This window comes from Mustela nigripes, chromosome 2 (genome assembly GCF_022355385.1).
Source record: "Mustela nigripes isolate SB6536 chromosome 2, MUSNIG.SB6536, whole genome shotgun sequence".
NCBI lineage: Eukaryota > Metazoa > Chordata > Mammalia > Carnivora > Mustelidae > Mustela > Mustela nigripes.
In genome coordinates this window covers 96,569,017-96,594,764 of record NC_081558.1, presented here as the reverse complement: position 1 = coordinate 96,594,764, position 25,748 = coordinate 96,569,017, and the positions used below count along the sequence as shown (strand labels likewise).

The window sequence follows — 25,748 nt, the reverse complement described above, 5'->3', positions numbered from 1 at the left end:
CAGTGCACAGAAAAAGAAAAATGGAGCCAAGCTAAAATCAATCATGCGGCTCCAGGCAAGCTCACGTGATCTTCCATGAGGGAATAGTATGCAGGCTGGCTGCTCTCACCCAGAGATGCAGGGTCTCGGGCCAGAGAAAGACACAGACACTGTGAGATGCACAGTGGCTTCTGGCCTACAGCAAATGCCTGCTCCTGAAACACAGCGAACCAGACAACCTACTTGTCTTACACTGTGGCTGAGAATAAGGTCACATTTTCCTCTAAATACTGACCTCCTCTACCCACCAAGTTATCAGAATGAGCCCTCCTCGGAGCATGCTAGTGTCTAGAGGTCCCAGACAAGTTCCTCATACTGGTCTATGGTCTGATCGTGCACCTGCAGGCCCCCCAAGCCTCCCTGAATGTCCCAATCTGCTCACACTCACTTGCTCATGCCTGCTGCTCCCATGCTCTACCTGACCAGTGGACACCAGCCTCCGGGCTCAGGGCACCACCTACAGATGCTTGAAGGTATCTGGGCCACAGGGCCAAGGCTGGCTGGGCCCCCGAGAGAGATGAGAAGAAAGGAGCCTCAGAGGGGAGGCCAGGTGAACTCTGGTTGTTATGCTCACAGCCTTAAAGAATCTCTCTGGAAAGTTCTGTCTACTTCTTCCACTGTCTGCCCTGGAAATCTCACTTTTGTCATGAAAACAAGCAACAAAATCAACACTAGCTCATATCTCTGCTCAATTTTCTCCAAATCCTTTTGTGTGACTGAAATCCTTGTCTCCTGTCAGCCATAAAGCAAGAGATGCTGAGCAGAGCAGGGACTATAAACAGGTTCCTGAAAGGTGCAGCCTTTAAAGGTGCAAGATCCCCTGGGGATACTCCTCCCTGCTTCTCCCCATTACTGCCTCCTTCCCCATAGCCCAGTGCACCTGGCAAATCGTATTGACGCCTCAAATCTCAGCCTCATGACACCACCTTTGAGAAGACTTCCTGAAGCACTGGGCTCCCCTGCTCTCTACTTTCATTGCCCTGGGCCCCCTGGCAACTGCTCTGACTTCCCTGTATTGGAATGATCTATTCATGATCTGTTCACCTGCTTGCCCTCACCGCACCACACCAGCTTATGGTCTCCAAGGACTCATCAACCACTTGGTACAGAGTTGGCCCTGAGCAAAGTTCCCTGAGTTCATTGGAAGCTTTGATAACTTCTCTGCTGTACCAGGACCACAACTGGCCCTCGGCATGGTTAGACAGAGTCAGTGTTCCAAGCCCCTGTGATGGCATCCGAAGGGATATGATAGGCATGTTGTCAGTCTACCAAGTCCCATGAGAAGTGGTTGTGGGGAGAGGGGGACACGACTCTGTCCACTTCAGAGGTGAGGACAAGTGTGGCAAGGAGAGGGCGGCAGCCTGCCATGGCTCACGTGTATCGCTAGCACACCAGTGTCTGGACGGCAGGATGTGATGATATTGGTGTCTAGGCTGGCTAGGACTGTCCTCCCACTCAGTGACACAGACAGCAGGAAGAAATGGGTTCAGTGCTGGGAGCTGAGCTTCTCACATGTGTTATCAGTCCACATGGCACCCACCTGAGGAGGACAGGTAACTGAGGCGAAGTTGTCAAAAGAACTCTCCAAGGTCACGCAGTCAGAAAATGGCACCCAAGGCTGGCCTGACTCCTAAACCCACTTTAGTGGCTTCTATTCCTTCTCTCCTGGCATCCCCCTCACAGGTACCGTAGAGCCATTCCTCATGCCCAGACCAATTCTACCTTGTGGTGACCCTCTTGAGATAGGTACGAGAGTCCCATTTTGCAGCTGCCGCATCTGAAGGTTCACAGAGGTTAAATGGCTTGCCTTCAGGTCCCTGAGCCAAGATGGGGTAGAAGGTACATTTGAACTCGGCTCTTTCTGGCTTCAGAGCCACCCTTCTGAAGTCCGGCCCCTTGTGACTCCCTGCAAGGAGAAATTCTAGTAGGCTGCAAATATTTGAAAGAACGATCAGTGGAAGAGGCTGATTGTGTGTGGCTCTGGGGCAGACCCGGGTCTACAGAGAGAGGGGACTGAGCATGGGTTCTGAGTCAGAAAACCCAACACATGCATGGTTCCCCCTCTCAGCATCTGTGTGTCCTCAGGGAAGCCCATATGCTTTGGGGTTCTTAAGGGGTCATCTAAGAAGGCCGAGAGAGGGCCTTGCTATTCTGAATGAAGGTAGGTCTCTGAGATGGGCTCATTTGACAAGAGTGCTACCTCCCCCATCTCCAACTCCACAAGTCACAGTCCTCTCTCAAGGCTGCCCTGATGTCCAATCGCACATTTTCCTTACAATATCAAGGACAGGCTCTCCCTATAAAGTATGTCTTGAAATAGCTTGCATTGATATCAAAAGGTGGCCAGTACTCTCCTTTGCTTTGAGCCACATTGTAGGTGAAGGAGCAGGAGCTCTGTGTCTGCAGACGGAGAGGCCTGGGGTGGTTGTGGGTCCAGGAGGTAACTAGCTATGTGATGAGCATCTTAACTCCAATGCTCTCATCTGCCAAATGGGAAAATAATCAGCTTTGGGGGGATGGTGAGCAGTAAAGGAGCAAGTACAGGCATTACCATTAGACAGGGTTTGGCAAAGAGTAAATGCGTATACCCTGGTAACTGTTCATCTGACTGAGCTCTGTTTGGATGAGAGCAGTCTGCCTGCATCCCCCTCTCCCTTGGAGCTGAGATGATTGGCCCCAGAAACCTTCAAGGCCCATTTCCACTCATGCTCACATAGAGCCCAGGTGGGCCAGTTGGAAACAGGCTCAAGCAGGCACACTTTTGTCTAGCATGTCTTTGAGCACATTAAGACATCACAGAATCAGGGGCACCTGGGTGGCTCAGTGGGTTAAAGCCTCTGCCTTCGGCTCAGGTCATGATCCCAGGGTCCTGGGATCGAGCCCCCCATCAGGCTCTCTGTTCAGCAGGGAGCCTGCTTCCCCTTCTCTCTCTCTGTCTGCCTCTCTGCCTACTTGTGATCTCTGTCAAATAAATAAATTAAAAAAAAAAAAAGACGTCATGGAATCAGTAAACCAGCATCCTGTACAGAAACCATTTGTTGCAACTTAGTGATCGGCTGTGTCAGTGATGTCAAAACAGATTGTTATTCCTGGAGGAGTGCCCCTGAAGGCCCTCTGCCAGGAGCTCGGATGCTTGCCTGGCAGATCTGAGCAAACCCAGGAGCAGCTAGCCTGGGGTCACATGCCCGGAGTTAGTGGAATTTGGCTTCAGTGATGGCTTTTCCAATTATCTGGGGAGAAAGTACTCTATTGTGACTTTAAAAAAATCAGAATAAAGGGAACTAAAAAGAGCTGCTGTTCCTTGGGCCTCTGCACAGGTGGGTCATGAGCACGGCCTTCCCAGGCAGCCTTGTGTCTGGTCCTCAGAAGGCTTTATTTTGTTTCTATGTGGAGATGCTGAACTAGGCAGAAGTGACTCCCAAGGATGGAGCATAGCTCAGAGCCCAGGAGGGCCCGAGGCCTGTGTGCCCAGCCCCCAGACGGTGCTCTTCCCACACACCCCACCCCACTGTCTCCCTCTGGTACAATCTAAAGCTCTAAAATCAAGAGCACTATGCTCAAACCACATAGTCTTACCCAACTGTACGAATTTCAGCGTGTGTGTGTGTGTGTGTGTGCGCACATGCATGTGTGTAAGCATTTATAGGATGGTACCTATTTTACTAATTTTAATCCTAACATTGTTTGCATGGTAACCTAAATTTTGTAAAGTACTTCCAAGCATAGGACCACTTTTGGCTTCCTTACCATCCTACAAAATGATTAGGCCAAGGGTTATGCTTCTCAATTTATTTATTTGACAGAGAGGAGAGAGCACAAGCAGGGGGAGCGGCAGGCAGAGGGAGAGGGAGAAGCCGACCCCTGCTATGCAGGGAGCCAGACACAGGACTCCATCCCAGGACCCCAGGATCATGACCTGAGCCGAAGGCAGGTGTTTAACCAACTGAGCCACCCAGGTACCCCTGGTTGCTTCTCTTCTGAATGGTCTCCCTTTTAGAGCTGGTTACATGCCCCTTTGGAAATTCCCAACCTGCTTGTTCTACCCTTCCTCCTGACACCTCAGTGTTCCCTGGGATAGGCTGATACAAACTCGAATTCTATCTCTGCCATTTATCAGGTGTGAGATACTGAACAAGTCACTCAAGCTGTTACCCTAAGTTTCCCCCATCTTTAAAATGGGCTAGAATTGCTTATCTCACAGGGCTATTCCTGTCCTCCATGCAGTGAACCTTATTTTCAACTCTCATATTCCTTTGCCTCCTTCTAAATTTGTCTATTTGGTGTTTCAGTCTTTCTAGGCTGTCCAGGATACTCCAGTAAGTTACTTCCCACTAAGGTGTCAATGGATGATAATAGCTTCACACAGGTGTCAGCAAGCTTTCTCTGGAGAGGGCCAGAAAGTAAATATGGAGGCTTGGAGGGCCATCTGGTCTCTGTCGAAACTGCTCAGCTCTGTTGTTATAGTGCAAGAACAGCAATGAAAGAATATGTAAATGGAGGAGTGTGGCAATATGCCAATAAAACTTTATTTATGGGCACTAAAATTTACATTTCATGTGATTTTCATGTGGCCTAAAATATTATTCGTCTTTTGATTTTTTCCAACCATTTAAGATGCACAAATCATTTTTTAGCCCACAGTAGTACAAAAACAGGTGGTCAGCTAGATTTGGCTTGTGGGCTCTACTTTGCTGACCACTGGGTTCAGAGGAATTCGTACAAGAAGCATGTGCATTTTAAGGGGGGAATTATCCTTTAGAACAAAACATCTGGTAACCTAATGGTGGAATCTCAGACCCACAGGCAGTACAGTGAGGGACAGAACTGAGGGGAAGGAGCCATCCTTTCTCCTGTCATCCTGACAATGGCCTTGTGCATCGACTTGCACTAAGGGTAATGCCATTATGTGATCCTCAGATGGACACAGCTTGACCTGCGGGGCCTTGCCTGTCTAAGCAAATCTGGGTACCTTCAAAATCAATGCCTTCCTTTTTTTTTTTTTTTTCCTTTTAAAGATTTAGTTACTCATTTATTTGAGAAAGAGACAGAGAGCATGCACAAGCAGGGGAGCAGCAGGCAGAAGGAGAGGGAGAAGCAGCAGGGTGCTGGACGTGGGGCTCAATTTAGGACCTGAGCTGAAGGCAGATGCTTACCTGACTGAGCCACCCAGGTGCCCATCAATGCCTTTCATATAGTAAAGCCTACTCCAGCTCTTCAGTGTACTTGCCCAATAACACATCTAATTTTGGAAGGGACAGGGTGAAGCCAGCTGACCCCTGGGACCTGGAAATTTTTTCCTCTTGGCAGGGTGGTGGGCAAGTGGACAGCTATCGAGGGGACAGGGACATCTACTTGATGAAGCTTAGCAGCAATCTTTTCTACCTCAGACATGCTTGGCTGCCAGCCTTGTCCCCTTGCCTGTGGCGTCTCAGGGGATTTGCCTGAAAAATCTAACTTCCCTTGTTGTCTAGCACTTCGAATTGGCTTTTGAATAAATACATGACTTTAGATACTCTTCCAGAAGTGCTCCAAGATTAATCATCCTTCATCCTTTTCACTAGTCTCCCTGCCCCAGTCTCTGTATCTTAGCCACCATCTGTGTGGTTGGCCAAGGAGTCCTTCTTCCCAAGAACCCCCTCACCACACAGGGTTGTGAAAGCGTCTGTGCTCCCCAGTGCCCTTGAGGTAGCACAGGAGGCCCTTCCTCCGTGACCTGGTCCCCATAAGCCCAACCAGACTTCTCTCCCATGTCCCAGCCATACCATGTTCTTTCCCACCTTCCTGACATCTGTTCCCTAGTCTGGAATAATCTTCTCTGTGCTCAAACTATTATCCTTCAATATTTGGCCCAGGCACATCTCCCCAGGGCCCCACCATCGTTAAGCAGCTCTCCTCCATGCCCCCAAAGCCTCCTCCAGCAGAGCTTTCATGCATTGTCCGCATCTCCTTCCATACTATGAGCCCTCATAGGTCATGTCTGCCTGTGCACCCCCAGCTGTAAGCACACAGCAGGACTCGGGAAAGGGTGAGCGAATTCACTCAGCAACGACTCCCGCCATGTGGCATGTGTGTCAACTCCTGCTATCTTACAATGCAAATAACTAAGGGAGAATTAATCTCCCCCAGCAGCTTTCCTGCTGCTGTCCTTTCCACACAAAAGTCCTAGACACTCTAGGTGTTCAGTAAATATTTTCTGAGTGACCTTCTTGTTCAACGTGAAGGCCATGGACCAGCAGCATCCTGAGGCGCCCCAGACTGCTGATGTCAGATCTGTGTTTTACCCCAGTGTCCAGGCGCTACGGGGCCCATTCTGCCCTATTTGATACGGCCCCTCCTCCCTGACCAAAGCCTCATTGTGGGATCCCGGAAACACTGAGACTGTCTGAGGCACCTGGAGAATTCTTCAAGCCCACGGAATAGGTGCTGGGAGAAGGCCCATTAACTGCTGTGGGCTTTTCCTCAGTGAGGAGGGGGGCAAGCAGAGATAGGGTCCCGTGGAGGCGGAGTCTGCAAACCCAATCTGACCTGGGGGCTCTGGATCCAGAACATTGACATGCCTGGTCAACAACATGTCTGGCAGAGAAATGGGGACGGGCCACTCCGGCAGTTGGCAGTGGCTCTCTCCAGAGTGAAACTGTTTCCATAAAGGGACATGAAATACTGAACTCCACGTCCCTACTGATGGAAGCAGATAACAGAACCGGAATCTGATGTGCAATAATAAAAGGGAAAATACACGGAGTCAGTGTTCTGACAACAATGTTTTCAGCTTGCCACATAGGAAGAGAGGAGCTATGGGATGATGAAGGACAATAAAAGAAGGCATAAAGAGGGGGTGTGTTTCTCAACATAACATAACATATAAACAAACACACAAAACCCGTATCAGCAACTAAATTACAAATGATTTCTGTGGCCCCTAAAAGGAGGGATCCGCTGGGTCAGCTCTCCCTGGATCAGTTGCCATCCTGCTGGCCTCTGGTGGCACTACACCCTCTCTGGGGCTCTGATCCCTGAACAGGTGCGGATTCTTCCCAAAGTCCCCAGCCCCTACATAGGCCCAGGCTCGAGCACATATAACTGCTTGGCGAGAGGGAAACAGATATCACGAAGACTACAGATATCTGGCAGAGGAGGCAGGGCACAGGCCAGCCTTGGCATGTAGCCTTACGGCAGGTTCACCTTTTTCCTGCTTTCCAATAGAATCTTCTATTATCATAGTAAGCTGCTAGAGGAATACCATGAATTGTCAAAGCTCAGGACAAAACACAGAGATTTCATTCTCCCTTCTACTCACAAAGGTCTAGAGGGTACTGTCTTCTCTGGGCAGCTGAGAATAGGAGTGACATTCCCTTGGGCAAAACTCCACAACCCCTGTGCTGTGAGTTGACCCCTACCACCTGTTCAAACTTGCAATTTCAGAATACAGCAGAGAGAATCGAACTCATATCATTTCTGGGAAGACAAGGCCCAGCCATAGAAAAAGACAGAGAGTGGAAAATCCTAGCCCAAGGAGACAATGTCTTGGCTGAGGTCTGAAGGGGAGATGGCCACAGAGCCAGGGTCCGTGATGTCCTTGTGCACAGTTGAGTAAGGCCAGCAGCATGCTGGGAAAGCTGCAAACTCTTCCCCCCACACCCCTGCTCTGGAAGGGATTGCTGTGATGGGAAACAGGGCCATGCCCTGGGGCACCTCAGGAGTCTGGGAGCAGTCTGTCGTCAGCGTGGGAAGGCAGGGGAGGCTCCAGCTGTGAGCAGGGTCCCTTCTTCCTCCAGGACGGCTCCTGGGAGCCACTGAGGGCCGCAGGGGCTGATGATGCTGACTGGGAGAGCTCCCCGGGGAAAGGACACTCTTGAGCATGATGGATTGCTCGCACTGCGCTGCAATCCCCTCCTGCCTGGAGGGAAATGACTAGGAACAGGTACAAGAATTTGAAGTTCCAAACTGTGTTTGCTTGGTGGCTCTTGTCGTTTGCGGGAAATCAGCTCAGGGAGGAGTCTCTGTTCCAGGCACATACCTGTCGACCCCTTACTCATGGCTGAGTCTTATGGGCTGGAACAGTGGCATCTCCTGACCCTGGCATTCAAATTATTGACCGCCAGCCCTCCCCTAACTCTGGCCTCTCCAGCCTTGCTCCTCGTTCCCCACGGTCCTGACCATCTCTGCAAACCAGACTGGCTTCCTTATACTCCTTCATACAGTGTAGGCTTCACCCTGCGCCCACTTCAAGAAGAGCCTGCCCTTCCCCCGAGGGATCTGACAACCTCTCTGGGGGAGGAGCGGCCTGCTTCATCTGTGCTTAGAAAGGAAAACCAGCAAAACATGACACACTCCAGCTGGGAGAGGAGATTGGATGAGAGACACACACTAGGGGCCAGGGGTGGTTTACTTTTCTGTGGAGAAAGGCACACTTCAGGCTATGAGGCTGCAGTCCTGACCTGGGGTAGAAGAGAGGACAGGCCCCAAGATGGGTGAGCTGGAGAGGAGGGCTGCCCACGGGCAGGAATAAAATGGGTCCACTTACTGGAAGGAGAGGACCATTCTCTGGCTCTGGGGGCTGAGACAGAACTTGCAGGAAGGCAGTGTGAGCCCTGCTATGTGTATCAGAGAACCTGGATGACTTGCCTACGTCTGAGAGCCTGCTGGGATGAAGGTGGGGAGAGAGACCTAACGGCTTCCATAGGGCCCATGCTGGAGGGAGAGGCACGGTGCAGAATCCCATGTCAGCTTCTGCCGCCAAAGCCTGCCACACTAGGCAGGGAAAGCCCCATGGAGTAGGTGATTCTGATGTTACACGTGCTTGAATGGTGTGATCTGACACAGTGAACGGATACCGGGAGTTGCTGCTCCCCTCTCTCTTCCTTCCACAGAAAAGCACACTTTTCACCATTCATTCATCCATCCAGCTCCTGCCAACCACCCACATGGTGCCCGGCCCTGTGCTGGGCACTGGAGCCACAGCAGACAGGCACGACCTTCGCCTCCAGGAGCGCACTGTCAGGCCACAGATAGCACCATGTCCCAGAGGGTTAGGTGCCCCACACAGGCTGCACACACACAACTCCATGTCATTAACATGATTTTTTTTGCTCACATTTAACAGGGAAGCGAGTACAAATTCTGTTAGGAAACTGCATTTAAATATAGGTACAAAAATGTAATCCCAACTCTGTAGGTGTCTCATTTATCAAAGACAAAACATTGGGATCTTTCTCCAGATATAGCTTAGTGTTTTACTTTCCTCACTGAAAAATCCCATTATGAGCATGTGCCCTGCTTAGAAGGCTTTTATATTCTTTCCAGGCTTTCTTTTCAAAAGCTAGACTTTTGCTGGCTTAGTCCTTATAAGTTAAAATAAAACAAGCTGAGTACTTCTTTCCTCTAACAGCTTTTCACTCAGGCATTCATTCATTCAAAGTCTATCTCTTGAGAACCAATCACTGGGGTCGGATATGTGCTAAGCCGGAGAAATTCAGCTGTGAACAAGAGAGACAGAGTCCTGCCCTCAGGTTCCATAGGGTTTAGAGAATTATACCAACCAGAGACCAGGCTCCCCAGGCTGGTGCCACATAGTTCCCCACTCAGGCTTGTTCCTTTTTCTCTGTCTCTTGCTTGATCCTGAATAGGCATTTCAAAGAGGGCTCTATATTTTTTCTTCATGTCTCATCTGTTTTACCTGTGACTCCTCGACTGGGCATTTCATCTCCTCCACTTTGTTCAAAGGCAAACATCTCTGGCTCTTTTCAGAGGTGAGTTTAATTATTGCCTCCCATTTTTCTAGTTGAAAGATTAAGGGCGATAACGTGGTTCAGGGGAGGGGCCCTTGGAGAACCACCTTCTGAGGAGAGTGACCCCAGGTGGGTCCTCAGGTGTCCTTGCTTTGTGCCCCCAGAACCAATGCATGACTCACGGGCAGCCATTCCAAGTCTGATGGTGACCTATGGTAGTATCCTGGCATCAGTCTGTCTGAGAGAAATTCAGATGCTGAACTTGGCTAATGACGCCCTCTTTAGTGCAGTTTAAGAATGAAATATATATAGAGAAAGAAAAACGGGGAGACCATAACAGGGGCCTGAAGCTTCAAGACACAAAGCCACAAAATGGAGACTCCACGAAACGCCCTAAGTTTTAAGTGGGCGGCAGTCACACAGGAAGCCGAAACAGCAAGGGCTGAGCCACCAAAACAGGGGCAGAGGTACCTCCAGCCTTCCTGCCTGACCACTGGGATATTCACCCCACTGTGAGAGCTATCATTATTCCATAAACCATCCAGTTCTCTGCAAGATCCCTCTGCGCAGCTGGCCTCATCTTCTTATTTCCCTTAGGTCAGTGCCACATCTCTGTCACCTTGGGGGGTCCCGAGCAACTGCTCTGTCTTTGCACACCAAAATATATATACCATGACAAAAATCCACCTCCCTCCAAGACCACAGCTTCTCCATTCCCAGAACCAGCATTTGAGAAACTCCTTCATCAAAGGCTGGGTTCAGGGACCCTAGCCTCTGCTTGTCACCTTTGGTGCTGGCCCAGAGAACAGGACAACCTGCCCCAGGTCCGGAGTGATGTTGCAAACCTGAGGCATACTAGCTAGACTCATTCCCTTAGATAAAGTGAAGAGGCTTGCTGGCACTTTCTCCTGAGCACTGAGCGATAATTACTATTGATTCCAAAGTGTCATGAGATTTTAGAAAGGGCGCACTGGACAAATGGGGCACGTGACCATGGATGAGTGCCCTCGGACGTTCTCAGCTGTAAAATGAGGGTAATACATCCCCTAGGAGTTGTAAGAATCAACAGCAGATTCTTGCAGCAGAGTGACCACACTTAAAGAAAGTCCTCTAGCTATACGTTGTGATAATAGGTCTAGTATCTTCCACACACCCAGTCAAGCTGCCCTCACTCAATGGGATAGACAAGAGAGGGCCCACCTTGCCAGCCAGGCTTGCAAACTGGCTTCACATCCACCTGCACCAGCGTGTCCTGAGCAGCGGGTTTCTGTCCACAGTCATAGGCCGTCACCAGGATCTCATACTGGTGTTGCTTGTCGTAGCTCAGCTTCTCAGTATTTCTGATGTTGCCTGAGAACACAGGGGTATGCTTCAGATCAAGTCAACCACACTGCAGTTCTTTTACTTTTTACTTAACTTCCATTTATTTAACATCTACCGTATTATTCATTTTAGGGGGAGAATTTAGTGCAGCTCTGTAAAATTCCCTCTTACTCCTCTAACCTTCGTTAGAATGGAATAACCCCTTTCCTCACCTTCTTGTACAAACAAGGGTGAATAGGGGGCATGGCTTTTCACATGTGGCCTGCTTGTTGGCGTCTGATTCCAGGAGCCGCTGGCTGGAGCCACCCAGCCGTGGGACCGGACTACTAGAGAATTCCAAGCACACAGCTGTGTTTGTTAGCCGTGTGTTGTCAGAAAACTCCCTCCTAAAGTGTGCCCGTGTCCCCGATGATGTAGGGCACCAAGCCTCATCCGCTATGAAATCTCTGGGAAAAAGATGGGATTCAGAAATATCCCGACACGTATTTTTCAACATCTGGGCTTGTCGCCAGGAATGTGCACTGCCTCTTCTCACATTATTTTGCTACCAAATGGGAAGTAAAATCAATAAGAAAACATGTGACCTCTCTTCTGAAAGCTACACAGAATAACAGATTCCTTGCCCTGGTGGCAAAGACATTTTTCTTCTCCAAGAGAGACCAAACCATTTTTCTGAGCCACTTGTGAGTTCTTGTGGGTTGATGCTATCTATAATTCAGAAATAAATATTTGATAATTAATGAGTGAAATTCTGATTGGACTACTTCTGCTGAAATACAGTTTCGGTTCCAAGGCACAAATAAAGGCCTCATGGGCCTTGAATACTTCTCGGGTTTTGATACCAAGAGAGTGAAGTCTTCCTTTGCGGGAATAATTTCATTCTTGCTTTTCTTCTGATAGCAGAGCTGACAGCAAATTACAACTCCAATGTTATCATTATCCTTCAGCAGAAGTGAAATTAAGAAAATGGAAACTTAAAAGCAAACAAACCAACACGCTAATAAGCAAACATGGAATGGCTGACTCAGGTATATTTTTACATTTCATCAAAACTAAGGAAAAACTCCCTGATGAGCTTGCTTTCTTCCCTTTCGACGGCTATCTATGGCTCGTGTAAACGGAAGCAACAGAGACTAAGGCAAGAAAGCCTGGGGAATTATCAAAGTCACGTCATGTTTTACAGATCGGAAGAGTTGACGCACCGATCACCCAGCACTAGTGAAATGGTCCTTGGTGCCAAGGCCCTGGGCTTGCAGGAGCCAGGCCTTCGAAGGCAGGGTAGAGATCTACAAAGCTGCCCCAGACTTAGGAGCATTTGTTCCACTGCCTGTTCCAGACTGTTTCTAAAAGCGTAATAGCAGCCTCCAATTTGAAGTAAAATTTCATTCAACAAAGCCAGTCAAAAATCTCCAAATGAAAATGGGTTTGATGTACTTTTGGCCCCATGCCTAGTGTTCAGAATCACTCCCTACCCTGCCGCCCCCACCAGCTCAGGTCTCAGTTCAGGGCACCCCCAGGGCTGGAGCAGCTCAGTTCTGGGTTGGTAACGTTCCCTGTGGGTTCTGTTAGCAAACAAGTTTGTGGGAACTGTCCTCACAGGGGAGGGATTCTTGCAGGTAGAAATGCTGCAATAGAACCCCAGGAACATCAAATTGAATTTTGAACACAGAGTTTTAACTTTCCTTTTCTTTAAAGGTAAACAGCTCTCAAAAGATTGCCCTTTCGAAAGAGGAAGGCTCAGGGCTTGCCGGCCATGTGACATTAAGCAGACCAAACACTACTGACCATGGTAGAAAAATAAACCCACAGGCCAGCCAGCCATGGCCCCGTGTGCAGCAGCGGCGCCCCCTGGCAAGTCCTAGCGAGACTGCCTGAGAAACGAACGTGACTCGCCATCACCACAGGCTTCATGAGTGCGAGAATGGCTTTCACTGCCTGTAATTTGAAGCCTTGGTCAAATATATGTGTCTAATCATGTGACCAATGATTGTGCCGGGCAGAGGCCTATTCAGACAAGACACACATTTAAAAATGTTTGGAAGTTCAAAAAGCCACCCATTTTGCTTCTGTTATACCTGTATTATTTCCCCCACATTTGAATGATTTCTATTAGTAATGCCTTCTTAGGAGACCTGAGGCCACAGTTAGCGCAGGTGAAGAGGGGTTCCTTGACCTGTTTCTCTGGTCCAGATGAACCTGTGGAAGCTAGCTCTCCAGAACAATCAGTACCTATTTTGGATATTAGTGAGTGTATATTATTTTATTTTAATTTTTTTAAAGATTTCATTTATTTATTTGATAAAAAGAGAGAGAGAGAGAGAGCGAGAGAGCGAGAGAGCATAAGCAGGGGGAACAGCAGAGGGAGAAGGAGAAGGAGGCTCCTCACTCAGCAGGGAGCCTGATGCAGGACTAGATCCCAGGACTCTGGGTTCATGACCTGAGCCAAAGGCAGAGGCAGAGGCTTATGACTGAGCCACCCAGGCTCCCCATTAGTGAGGGTATTTTAAAACTGAGGCAGGGTAGAAGGACAGTGAGACCAGCATGCTGACCTGTACCCTCTTTCCAGTGGAATTTAACTTGGAATAAAATTAACCACTTTGGAAAATTATATAGGCTAGTCACTTTGCAATTTGCTCAGGCCTTTTGGGGATGCGATTCCACATACAGAAAACTGATTCCAGGAAAATAATAAAAATTGCAGATACAGGTGCAAGTATGTTCATCTAAGTGTTATTTCTTACAGTTAAAATTAATACGGAAACTGGATGCTTGCTAGTAAGGGAAGAACCATGGAAGGAGTCTCTGCATCAGATAGGATGTTTTTAGCTCTAAAAGCAGTAATTATGAAGCATTCTTAAGGGTGAAAAAATCCATACGATTGAACGTTAAATGAAAAAGGGAGAATAAAGAAAAACAAGGGAAGCATGGCCCTACTTTTGTTATAAAACTTCACAGAAAAAGTCGTGTTGCAACATCAATCACGGCTATCTTTGATGGGATTACAGCTGATTTATTTCCTTCTTCCCATGTTTCTCCTTTCCAAATTTCCTACAAAGGGCACGTGTTCCTTTTCTATTCAGATGGAACAGAAATGTTTTCATTTACTTTAAAATAAGCAGACTCTGGGGTGCATTTTGCCCAGAGGCAGAAGAGTCCCATGACTCACCAGGGCAGCCTCCTGCCAGAGAGAGGCTGCCCCGGGACCCCACAGGTGCTGGAAAAGAAGAAACGTCTGCTAAGGGGTGGCCGGGTGTCCCTGAGACCCCTGCTGCTCCCTCTGGTCATCCCTGAACCTGACTGAGGGCTCTGGTAGTGCCGACACTCTGGGGGGTGCCTTGCTGGCAGTGCAACCATCCTTTCACACAGCCATTGGTACTTAGCGTGCTGGTTAATTAATTAACTAATTAATTAATTAATTAATGATTGATTCGTTTTATTATGTTATGTTAGTATGGTATTCAGTTCCCATTTTACTGACGAGGATCTGAGGCAGGGTTAAGTAGCTTGTCAAAGATCTCTCTCTCTTTCTCTCTCTCTCTCTCTCTCTCTCTCTCTCACACACACACACACACACACACACACACACACACAAGTAATGGATGTAAGATTCAGATGCAACTTTGTGGCTTTGAACTTAAAAACTGTAGCCTTGGGGCGCCTGGGTGGTTCAGTGGGTTAAGCCTCTGCCTTGGGCTTAGGTCATGATCCCAGGGTCCTGGGAGGGAGCCCTGCATCTGGCTCTCTGCACAGCAGGGAGTCTGCTCCCCACCCCCCTCTTCTGCCTGCCTCTCTGCCTACTTGCAATCTCTGTCTGTCAAATAGATAAATAAAATCTTTAAGAAAAAAATGTAGCCTTGCCTTCCTGTCAAGCATCACTGCGAAGTCTGGTGACAGTATCACTGGTGGAAAGGCATCAGAGCCAACGCTCGGGGATCTGGGCTCCAGTCCCGCTCTGCCATTGGGGTTAGAGGTGCTGTTAGGCAAGCACTCCATACTTTAGGACTCAGGTTTTTTCATCCATTCAACGAGACTGAGGATCTAGGCCCTGCTGACCTCCTAGAGACCAGCCAAGCGCCAGGAGAGGATGGTCGGGAAGCCATCTGAAGAGAGTCCAGAACTTCCTGAGAGGGAGCGGGTGTCACCAACGCAGTCACCTGCTCATGTTTCAGCCTGGAAGTCCATGGGGAGTGAATGACCTTCATGTCCCAATCACCCGGGTAAACATCTGGTGACCGCTGCACCATGAAAGGAGCGTTCCCTCTCTGCCAGGGACGTTGCAAGCATCATCCCCTGGCACCGCTTCCCTGAGACCTCACAATGCCACAAGGGACCAGGGCAGTTTCTGCCGTGATTTCACAGGGGAAGAATTCAAGCAGAGGGAGGCTGATAACCTCTGGTAGGAAGAGGTTGAGTTTTGGGTTAAGACAGGTCAGGCTGAATCTAGGTTTACCCTCTCTACTGCCCTGCTTCCTGTCTTCCTCCACAAATAAAGAGCCTGGGCAATTGAAGGGGCCAGGAACTATCTACCTGCAGTCATGAGGCTTCAGTGAGGGAACCCCAAACTCAGTAGCACTTTCTCTGATGTGCAGGCAAATCATGTCTTCAAGGAGTCCAGAAGGTCGCTGGGATAAATGATGGATCAGGGCCAGTTGGGAAGCTCATTAGAATGGGAGCAGCCGTTTCTGCATCTGCCCCCAGGTCCTGCCTTCATTACTTGGAGAACCACTTTTGTAAACCTTGCTTTCGGGGGCCCACACTCCCTGGGAGTGCCCACTCTACTCTTCATCTTATGTTGTAACTAGTGTTGGAGGCAGAGACTTGGCAAAGGACCATTACTCACTTTTAATGAGACAGCTAGGGAAATAAATTGGCATATGTTAGCGAAATGGCTCATCAAGGTGAGTAATTATCTTCATGACTGGGGCAGTTGACTCTCAGATGAAAGGATTTGCATCTCATCTCTCATTGGGCTGTGACTCTCCGGAACCAAGGCAGGAGGTCAAGTGGAGCTTGGCCACTCATCACAGAGACCTGCCCTTGTCTAGTCTTACTCTTCACCAAGGACTCATCACTCTCCAAATTCCAAAGCCTTTTGTGGACGAGGACCACACAGGTGGTCCGTGGGGAAAAGAAAAAGACAAACGAGTTGTTTTGTGTTTTACGGAGTGGCGCGTGCATGTGTATGTGCAAGGATGTGTGTGTGCATGCATGCGTGTGTGTATGTGATGTGTGTGAGACATGTCTGTGTGGTGGGGACAAGCCAGCCACATCACAGGGCCCATAGGAAAAGCTATCAGAAAGCAGTTCTGACGGGTTCTACTAATTGAAATCACCTACTTCTTCATCCCGAACCAATTTTTAAGGTCCCGTATCTTCTCCTGTACCTTCTTGGGCATGGACGCACTGATCCTGTGATCCACACAGTGGGTCTCCCGCAATGTCCAGGTCTGTAACTGTCGTTTCCACATGCTTTATCATTTTGCAAAGAAACTGTCCTATGACCATTTTGTCTGTTTTATGAATGTTGCTTTCATTGTCCGAGGCCGATCATAAACCACTGGAGGCCGGGGATGAGGGTGTCTCCTTGGCTTCCATCCCCTCTGGAACCTGCTGCACTTCTTAGGAAGCAGAAGACCAGGTCACAGGATAAGTTTCTCCCTGGTCTTGACGTCAAGGAGCACTGGGAGCACCGACCAGTGTAAGCAGGTAATGGATGGTCTACTTCTCCCTGGGTGTTGGCTACCAGAGGACCCAAGTGAACCTTCTGGCTCCCCCTGGCTCACGGCAGGTGTTCTGCATCCCCTCACCCTCAAGCCTCCCTGATTTTTATTTGTTATTTTGACTTTCTTCCCATGGCAGGGTAAGCTTCATGTGGGCAGATCCATGTCTGTTTTGAGTTCCACTCTGCCTCCACTCCCAGTTCCCAGCACTGTGCCAGGACTTGGGCAATATTTACAGATGCTTTTCAATAGTATACTTGGCAAGTAATTATCATTTCATTAACATGGAGTTATTGAGAATTGCATTGAAAGTGGGCTGAGTTGATTGAACCTCTGGCTGGGGTGTTTGTACTACAAGATTCGTATTAATGGTGATGGGGAAATACACAAGTGGCTTTATAGGACTGTTTTCAGTTCAGTAAGTTCAGGCTGGGATAGGGGTTTGATGGGAGGCTTCATTCATTCTTCATTCTCACTATGGAAGAAATTCCCAAAGGACATTGGCAAGCTCATTTCAGAGTCCTCAATGAACCTAAGATTAGAAGGTGTTTCCAGAAATCTCCACCTTCTGTTTTAGCTTTTTATTTTGGTCTAAGAGCAAGAAACCAACGACAGGGGTTGGAGGTGGTATCAAAACTAGTAACCCAGGAAAGGGCCTCAGATATGGCCTAGTTGATATCAGGGTGATTAGAACATTCTACCAGAAAACCTGTCTTCAGTACCCAAATGTGTGGCATTCTGAGTTTCATGGATTGTATTCATTGAGTGGGTGGTTGAGTTATTTTGGAGAAGGGATTTTAGACCTGGCTGTGTTGTTAATAATGTGAGGCCATCCCCTCCGGTGCGGGACTGAGTTCTGGGTTACTGAACCCAGATCACAGATGGCAAGGGAGTCATCACCTCCCACGGACTTCCAGAAAGGGGTGGTGGAGGGGTTTCCCGCCCCCCCCACTGGAGTCCTCTCAGGACACTCACCATTTCTGTCGATGGCAAAAGGCACGTCAGTTGTGATGATTTCATAGTTGCAAATCTGGCTATACTGGGGGGAGCAGTCCTCGTCAACGGCCTCCACCTGCAGGATGCTGTCGTAGATCTTCCCCTCCGTCACAACTGCCCTGTAGGCTGGCTCTTTGAAGGTGGGAGCAAACTCATTGATGTCCTTCACCTGGATATGGACCACAGCCCTGGGACCACACATAGGAAGGAAGAAATGGCGATAAAGGGAGGCTGACACTGTCGTTCCGCACCTCCCATGGCCACTGACTCTGGTCCCGGGGCCAAGAGAGCCGAGAAACTGCAGCCAGCCAGGCTGATGGTTGCCTGAGCTTTCTGTCCACCCTCCCACCAGAGAGGGCTCCACCTGTCCCTTCCCTCATCCTGAGATGAACCTGCCCCTTCTCTGGCCTTCCTGCTACCCAGCTTGGGGCAATGATTCCCTCGAGATCACCTCCCCTTTCCCTTCTTCGCTCCTCCTCTGTTCATTCACTCTTCTGTTCAGTCAGAACTGAACCACTCTGACTCTGTGCAAGGCTCAGAGCCAAACTCCATAATGGAGAGACTTCCAACCCAAACTAAGAAGTGCCGTGACAGGGACAAGCGTGCGACCTGGCAGAAACCCAGAGAAAGGTCCCAGCTGGGTCTCCAGGGTTGGGTCAGCTCAGGGAAGGCTTCTTGGAGGAAGTGACCTCTGAGTGCAGTCCTGCTAATGGAAGAGGGATGTCTCCAGGCAAAGGTGGGGGCAGAGGACAGCAGGTGCAGGAGTGGCCTGTGCCAATGCCTACAGAGGCCTGGGGAAGCAGCTGGCGGCTGAGCAGGCTGTGTGACTGCTGGGTATACAACCCTGAGGAGCAGTGTGTGATCCCAAAAGGTGGGGTGGAGAGGGGTTCAGGGAGCCTTGTCAGGAAACTCACTTGTGAGACTTCTTCCAGGCCGTCTCCCGGGGCCCAGCGCCACAGTCATAGGCCTGGATGATGAACGTGTACTCTTTCTGCAGCTCGCAGTCGATGGGGCTCTTGGCACGCAGCCGGCCCTCTCCTGACGTCTTGTTGAGCACCACGGCCTCGAAGGGCAGCTCCTGGCCATGGATCTTGAAGGCACAAATTTCCCCTGCAGAAGGATGCAAGACAGTGAATGGGGATCCTGAGAATTGCCAGATTGAAGACAGAGAAGCTCTCTTGGACCAGATTTGCAAACCCAAAACCTCTGGGCCATTTCCTCCACACAAAGGCTTGTCAAACTAGAAGAGGAGGCCTCCAGAGACCCAGATCAACATGCTCATTTCATGGATGGTAAAACTGAAGTGTTTCACACACAGAAATGTCACCCATCAAGTGTACCGGATGGGAGAAAAGAGTCATGGTGCCGGGGGCCTGGCTGATTGTCCTAGTTCGCTGTTTTTCCTAGCAGCTTCCTACTTGTCCTCTGCCCAGGGTGAGAAGAAGGATTTTTGCCCACAGTCTAAAGATAAATAACTATAGAGAAAAGAGGAAAAGGCCAAAGCTTTCACAGTGTTTGGCCCCCTGAACCAGAAGCATGAGCATTGCTGGAGGACTTGTTAAAAATACAGACCTCTGGGTCCCATAGGGCCTTCCTGAATCAGCATCTGCATCATTTTTTAAAACCAGATCGCTGGTAAGGTGATTTGTTTGCTCACTAAATATGAGCAGCACAGCTCTGTCCTGTCCTCCTGGCTTAGACGCCCCACATTGCTGTAGCCAGCTTCCCCCGCCCACCACTTCTGTCTCTCCACCCACCCTTCCCTGTGGGGAGAGGGGCACCACTCAGTTGCAATTATCTCTCATAACAGTGGGGGTGAGTCTATGTGAGTTCCAGAATCCCCGTGGAGCCTGAAAAGCTAACTTCTTAAAGAGCTAAACATGTTGTGAAATTAATGCATTTCTCCCCCTCAGCTGGGTTAAAGTGTATTATAACTATTTCTCTGCATTAAAAGTGTAAGGCCGTGAAAACATCCTCTTTTTCCCAATTGATGGATATTTATTTCTTGGACCCCGATTGCAAGTAAGCCCTGCAGTATGTGCCTTGGGAAGGACTGAAAACTTGAGACACATTCTCTTCCTATCTTGTTGGGGTGATCATGTGTAGTTGTTCAGAAAGGCATGGTGCAGGGTAGGGGTGTGTGAGCATCCTGTGCCACAGGCAGCAAAGGGTTCAGCTCTCGGCTGCTGAGGTGTAGAAGACAGACTTGGAGCCCAGAGGCCTGGAGTCACATTCTGGGTTTGCCATGTTCTTGTTGCTGTGGTCAAACTCTGGATCTCAATTGTGTCCCATAAAATGTCCCAGGAGATGGTATAGGAGGAGGGCACCTACCCTGGGACTTCCCAATCCTGGCCTGATATTGTCCTGCCACATTGCTGGGACCAGGGTGAGGGGCCTAGTGTGCACAATTTAAGGGGGTCCAGCAACCAAGTGTCTCTAGCCCAGTCCATGGCCAGGTGTTCCAAAAAGGAACAGTCTTCTGACACTGCAGGGAGAAGGGGTGACATGATTGCACCCCTGCTCTGTGCCAGGCACTGAGCTCTGTATCTCTATCCAGATGATCTTATTTAATCTTCACAGCAAACCTGGAGGCAGGGGATTTATCCCAACTTGCAAAATTAAAAAGAAGGAGGAGGAGGAGGAAGAGGGGGAAAGAGAATCCGAATCAGAGAGGTTATCACCTGCTCCAAGTCACAGAGTTGAAGTTGGTGGAAGCCCCAGCTATGGCTGATTCCTGAGCCATGCCTTTTCTACTCCATAGCACCCTCTGGAAGCAACCCCATAACTTCCAGGGGACTGCACTGGGATCGCTTCTAATAGCATCCTATATTCCCATTCACATCTCACTCTGGACAGAATTCTCCCATTTTACATATAGGAAGCATGCCCTGATCTCTTACTAACAATGTTTTCTGAGATGGTCAATCAATACCCATCTTACCCCTAGGCTTTTATTTTTTATTATTTCATCGATCCTCAATTTCATTACGAGCACTCCATTTTCCCTACAGCCCCTCCTGCCATTTCTCAGACGTAGGTGGAATAGCGGACCAGACAGACAGGCTGCAGACCAGGCCTGACAAAGACGGGTCCCATTCTGCCACTGTTGTTCATGATCAGTGGTGTCACTGTCCTCCTCATGGACAAGGCTAACTCTACAGCCCCTCAGGGTGGAATGGCGGGTTTCGTCTGGTCTCCTGTTTCATTTCTGCTCTGAGCTGGCTGGGGTTGCATGGATAGAACCTTATGATTCTATCCCAAGATCAATGCCGATATGGCAATATTACCAGTCAGTGTGCCCAGCCCGGTTCTGGGGCAGTCTCTGGAGTGCCCAACCACCGTATGATTATAGGGCCAATCAGGCCATTTTTCTCTGAAGAGTCGAGTTAAACCAAAAATAAATGAGGGTAATTTTCCGTTGGAAACATTTGATCACCACTAAAGTGGTTCTCAAGACTCAGAAATCCTTAACAAGGGGCGCCTGGGTGGCTCAGAGGGTTAAGCCTCTGCCTTCGGCTCCGGTCATGATCTCAGGGTCCTGGAATCGAGTCCCGCATCGGGCTCTCTGCTCAACAGGGAGCCTGCTTCCTCCTCTCTCTCTCTCTGCCTGCCTCTCTACCTGCTTGTGATCTCTGTCTGTCAAATAAATAAATAAAATCTTAAAAAAAAAAGAAAAAGAAAAAGAAATCCTTAACAAGAGGGAAGGAGAGGACGGAGGAAAAGGAGACACAGGGGAGGGAGAGACACAGGAAGCCGCAGGGCCACACATTTCATCCAAGTCCATCTCAGATTGCTCAATAGGACCAGAACTTTCTGAGAGCTGAGTAAGTGCCAGCGCCATGCTGGGCCCAGAGACACAAAGGACAGGACTTGGATCCTTTACACTGCGAGGATAGCCTATCATCAAGCACTCATTACCTAGAAGAGACAGCAAGGAAGCAAGGGCCACAGCATGCTCATGGAGTCTCATCAGCTCAGACCAAGACAGGATTTAGCCTCTTGGGAACGAAAACTAGAATTCACGCCACCCTCATGTCTCCCACCTCTTCATCTGACACTTGTGCTCCACTTGCAAAAACATTCATCTATTTTTTCATTCAATCATTCGCCACATGAATGTTTATTAAGGACCACGTGCCCAGCCCTGGTGCAACACTGAGGAGCAAAACCAGACCCAGTCGTGGAGGCTAGGACTGCTTAGGAGGCTAGGACTGCCAGGCTGCTGGCAGCTCAATGGGAGAACAGTGAGTGATCCGACCATCACAGCCCTAGATGAGGAAAGGTGACCATGATGCGTGATTGAAGAGCTCCACGGGGCCAAGGAAGTTCTGATGCGTCAGCCGGGCGGGGAGACTTATCCACGGTGAGTGTGACACTGTAGGATAGTGGTCCCACAAGTCGCACTTGAGGGACCACTATCCTACCTAGAGATGTGACAGCTGAGCTGAGATCACAGGAAGAGAAGGAGAAACATGCCCAGGACATGAGGGAGGGAAGTCTCAGTCAAAGGAGCAGATGCTCTAGGGGTTGCAGGAGCCAGTGTGGCCAGAGCCGAGGCCATGGGGCGAGGCCAGCTTCATGGGCATGTGACCCATGAGCCACATAGCGCTCATGCTTAAGAGGATCTTGAGCTGGATTTCAGCCTCTGTCGTTACCACCTTGAAATTATTTTTTTTTAAGATTTTATTTATTTATATGAGGGAGAGAGAGAGGGAAAGCATGAGAGAGAGAGAGAGAAAGCACAAGCAGGGGGAGTGGCAGAGGGAGAGGGAGAAGCAGGCTTCCCACTGAGCAGGAAGCCCGATGTGGGACTCTATCCCAGGACCCTGGGATCATGACCTGAGCCGAAGGCAGACGCTTAACTGACTGAGCCACCCAGGTGTGCCCTCCTCCCATCTTGAAAAACTTAATAACTTTATGTTTGAACTTGGGACAAGGCAGCACGTCCATGAGCAGAGGAGATAAGATTCATTGTCCTTGCTGCTCCATTTACAAAGAGTGCTCAGGATGTGCGGTGAACACAGAATTCCAGAGCGCTCACCCCGTGTGGGAGGCTCAGCGACTCAGAGTGACAAGTTAAGCGAATGACGTCTGTGACCGAGAAGCAGGGAGCTGACCACCCCGAGAGGTTCCCTTTCTGTTTGAGCCACAGTTGTTTTGAAAGCAGAAAGAAGGCGGGGGTGTTTTATGACACATGACTAAGCAAAGAACCTGTTTTATCTTTTCTTACTCACGTTACTTCTCTGCGGTAGTTAATCGCTTATGCTGGAGATGGCAGAGAGGAAGTGGAGAGCGAGGACAGCCTGTGGTTCCTTTTGTCTGGGGCTGTCCTTCCTATCCATAAGCCTAGGGCAGAGAATGTGGGTAAAATGTGTGCCTCTCAGGAAGCAAAATAAAAACAGTTGAGCTCCGTTTGTGTTTGTGGGGCATTAACACTGCGCTGGTGAAGAATGAAATACATATGCATACACAAGCTACGAAATGTAAATTCTGTAATTTTGGGAGACTCTGCACAGCAGTTAACAGCTCTTATATTTGCATTTAAAACTGGCATTGCATAGTATAAAGATGAATGGTAAAATTCATGCTCATAATTTAACATTTTAATTTTGTCTTTACCTGGAATGACATCAAATAGCAAATTAAGAGCACCGCAAGTTGAGAGAAGGGTCTGTGGAAGAAAGGTCCCAGATGGAGGGCTGAGGGGGGAAGGATATTTCAAACTGCAGTTCCCAGCATTAGGGTATGGGGCTCACTGGGCTGCCTCCATCTTTTGGGAGGTCTGCCACTAGAATTTGTTATTACTGATAAAGGATTGCAGTGTGTGTGTGTTGGCAGGGGGAGGCGATGTGCTTAAAGTAAAAGTGTGTAATGATGATGGTAAGTGGTAGTTTCCATATAAAGATATCCCTCCTAAAATCTGGCTTTCTGATATGCTTTCTTGGGTAGGAGAGCAACACAAAGGTGGGCATGCATACCGGGCCAGCAATGGGCTCTGTTGGGAGCGGAGGGCAGCAGCACCAGCCTGCCAGGCCTCTGGTTGTGAGCCACACTGGCCGTGGTCTCAGGAGGCTGAACTTGGCCTCCCCCAGAGGTTCCCTTGAGAGGCCAGACCAGAAGCAGGGCCCATGCAGTACTGGGGTGAGACACGATGGTTCCCTCCCTCAAGTACCCCGTCTATGTCCTGATTGCCTTCTCTCCTGCAGGAACACACCTCCCACCCCCTAGACACTGGCATAGCTGTCTCTTAAGTCCTCCCATAAAATTCTGGGGGAAATGAATGAAACTGATGGGTGAATGAAATCGATTTTTTAGAATATACTTAGTAAACCGAGCCTCAGATAAGCAGTTCACCCAAAGTCACTTTGATAGTAAGGAGTGGATCGAGGACTGATTTCGATCCTCTGATTCTGAATCTAGCATGCTCTTTGTTCTTTCTTGTTGCTTATCCCTGGTGAGTGTGACACTGTAGGACAGTGGTCCCTCAAGTGCGACCTGTGGACCACTGGAATCTCTAAAACCCCTGCTGCGGGCTCCACAGAGTCAGAATTACCACACAATTAACATTATGACATTCACTGACCTTTTCACCATGGTGATATTTGCACTGATGGTATAAAAGCAATGGTGACTAGAAATGCTGGTGCCGGGCATCTGGGTGGCTCAGTCAGTTAAGCGTCTGCCTTAAGCCCTGGGTCAGGCTCCCTGCTCAGTGGGGAGTCTGGTTCTCCCTCTCCTCCCTGCTTATGCTCTCTCTCACTATCTGTCTCTATCTCTCTCTTTCTCAAATAAATGAGTAAATCTTTAAAATAGATAAATAAATAAATAAAACCGCTGGTGCCCTAGTAGCACCCAGCTGCATTCTTTATCATAGAGTTGGAGAAAAAAAAAAGTCAATTTCACTTAAGAATGACTTGAGTAATGCAGTAAATCTTATTAATTTCTTAAATCTCAATCCTCAAGTACACATCTTTTTAATATTCTGGGTAACAAAATGAAGGTATACGTAAAGCCCCTAGCTGAACAATGTAGGCTAGTGTGTCTCTAAGAAAAGCCTTTGTGTAAGTCGAGTGGGAACTGGACGAGGCCCTTTTCTCATAGAATGTCTTTTTTACTTGAAAGAATGATTGACGGACAAACTATGTTTATTCAAACTGGAGTGTGTGGCAGACTTTTTGGTTAAGTAACCCTGTCACCTCAAGGAGAAGAACCAGCAGTATTTGTTGCCAATGATAAGATTAGAGCTTTCAACATTGGAAAACTCGTGTCTGCCACATTAAGTTTTCACAATTTAATACTCTTCCAATGAAATGGTTAGTGATATTAATGAATGTGACCGTGGGATACTGTATGATGAAATACATCAAGTTTTGAAAGACCCCCTTGCCAGTGAATCAGCATCTTCCAAATGACCGATGTATAGTATTACACACTCATGTATGGGTAAAAGATCTGTTCAAAGTGTGAGACAGACCAGTGGATTCTAATGTAATAGTATATGATAAGTTCATTAACGCGATTTCGGATTTCTCATTATAGACAGCCTTTAAGAAATTTACTTAGGAGTCCAGGTGTTTTTATCAGAGAAGAATATCTACAATTCTATGAAAAGATTTTTAAAATACTTCTCTCTTTTCCAACTACATACCTGGGTGAGGCCATATTTTTAAATTCACATACTTCCTCTAAACAACTTATCTCAACAGACTGAGGAAGAAGCAGATGAGGCTCTAGCTGTCTTCTAGCAAGCTAGACATTGAAGGGATTGCAAAAATGGAAACAATGCCACTCTTCTCACTAATTTATTTTGTTTTTGATATATATATCCAAAATCATATATATATATGTGTGTGTGTGTATATACATATATATGTACATATATATGTGTGTATGATTATATATATGATTATATATATATATATATGATTTTATTTACTTGACA

At 48.5% G+C, this 25,748-nt stretch overlaps 1 protein-coding gene across 1 annotated transcript in view; it reads right to left on the bottom strand.

Annotated features, from left to right (window-relative positions):
* CLSTN2 (calsyntenin 2) overlaps window positions 1-25,748 on the bottom strand; it is a 602,866-nt gene that overhangs the window by 114,229 nt on the left and 462,889 nt on the right. The window contains exons 3-5 of the mRNA XM_059391040.1: window positions 18,721-18,916; window positions 17,786-17,994; window positions 10,968-11,117 (exon numbers count right to left, since the gene is read on the bottom strand). Of these exons, the coding sequence (XP_059247023.1) occupies window positions 10,968-11,117; window positions 17,786-17,994; window positions 18,721-18,916 (555 nt within the window). The remainder of the gene's footprint in view (window positions 1-10,967; window positions 11,118-17,785; window positions 17,995-18,720; window positions 18,917-25,748) is intronic.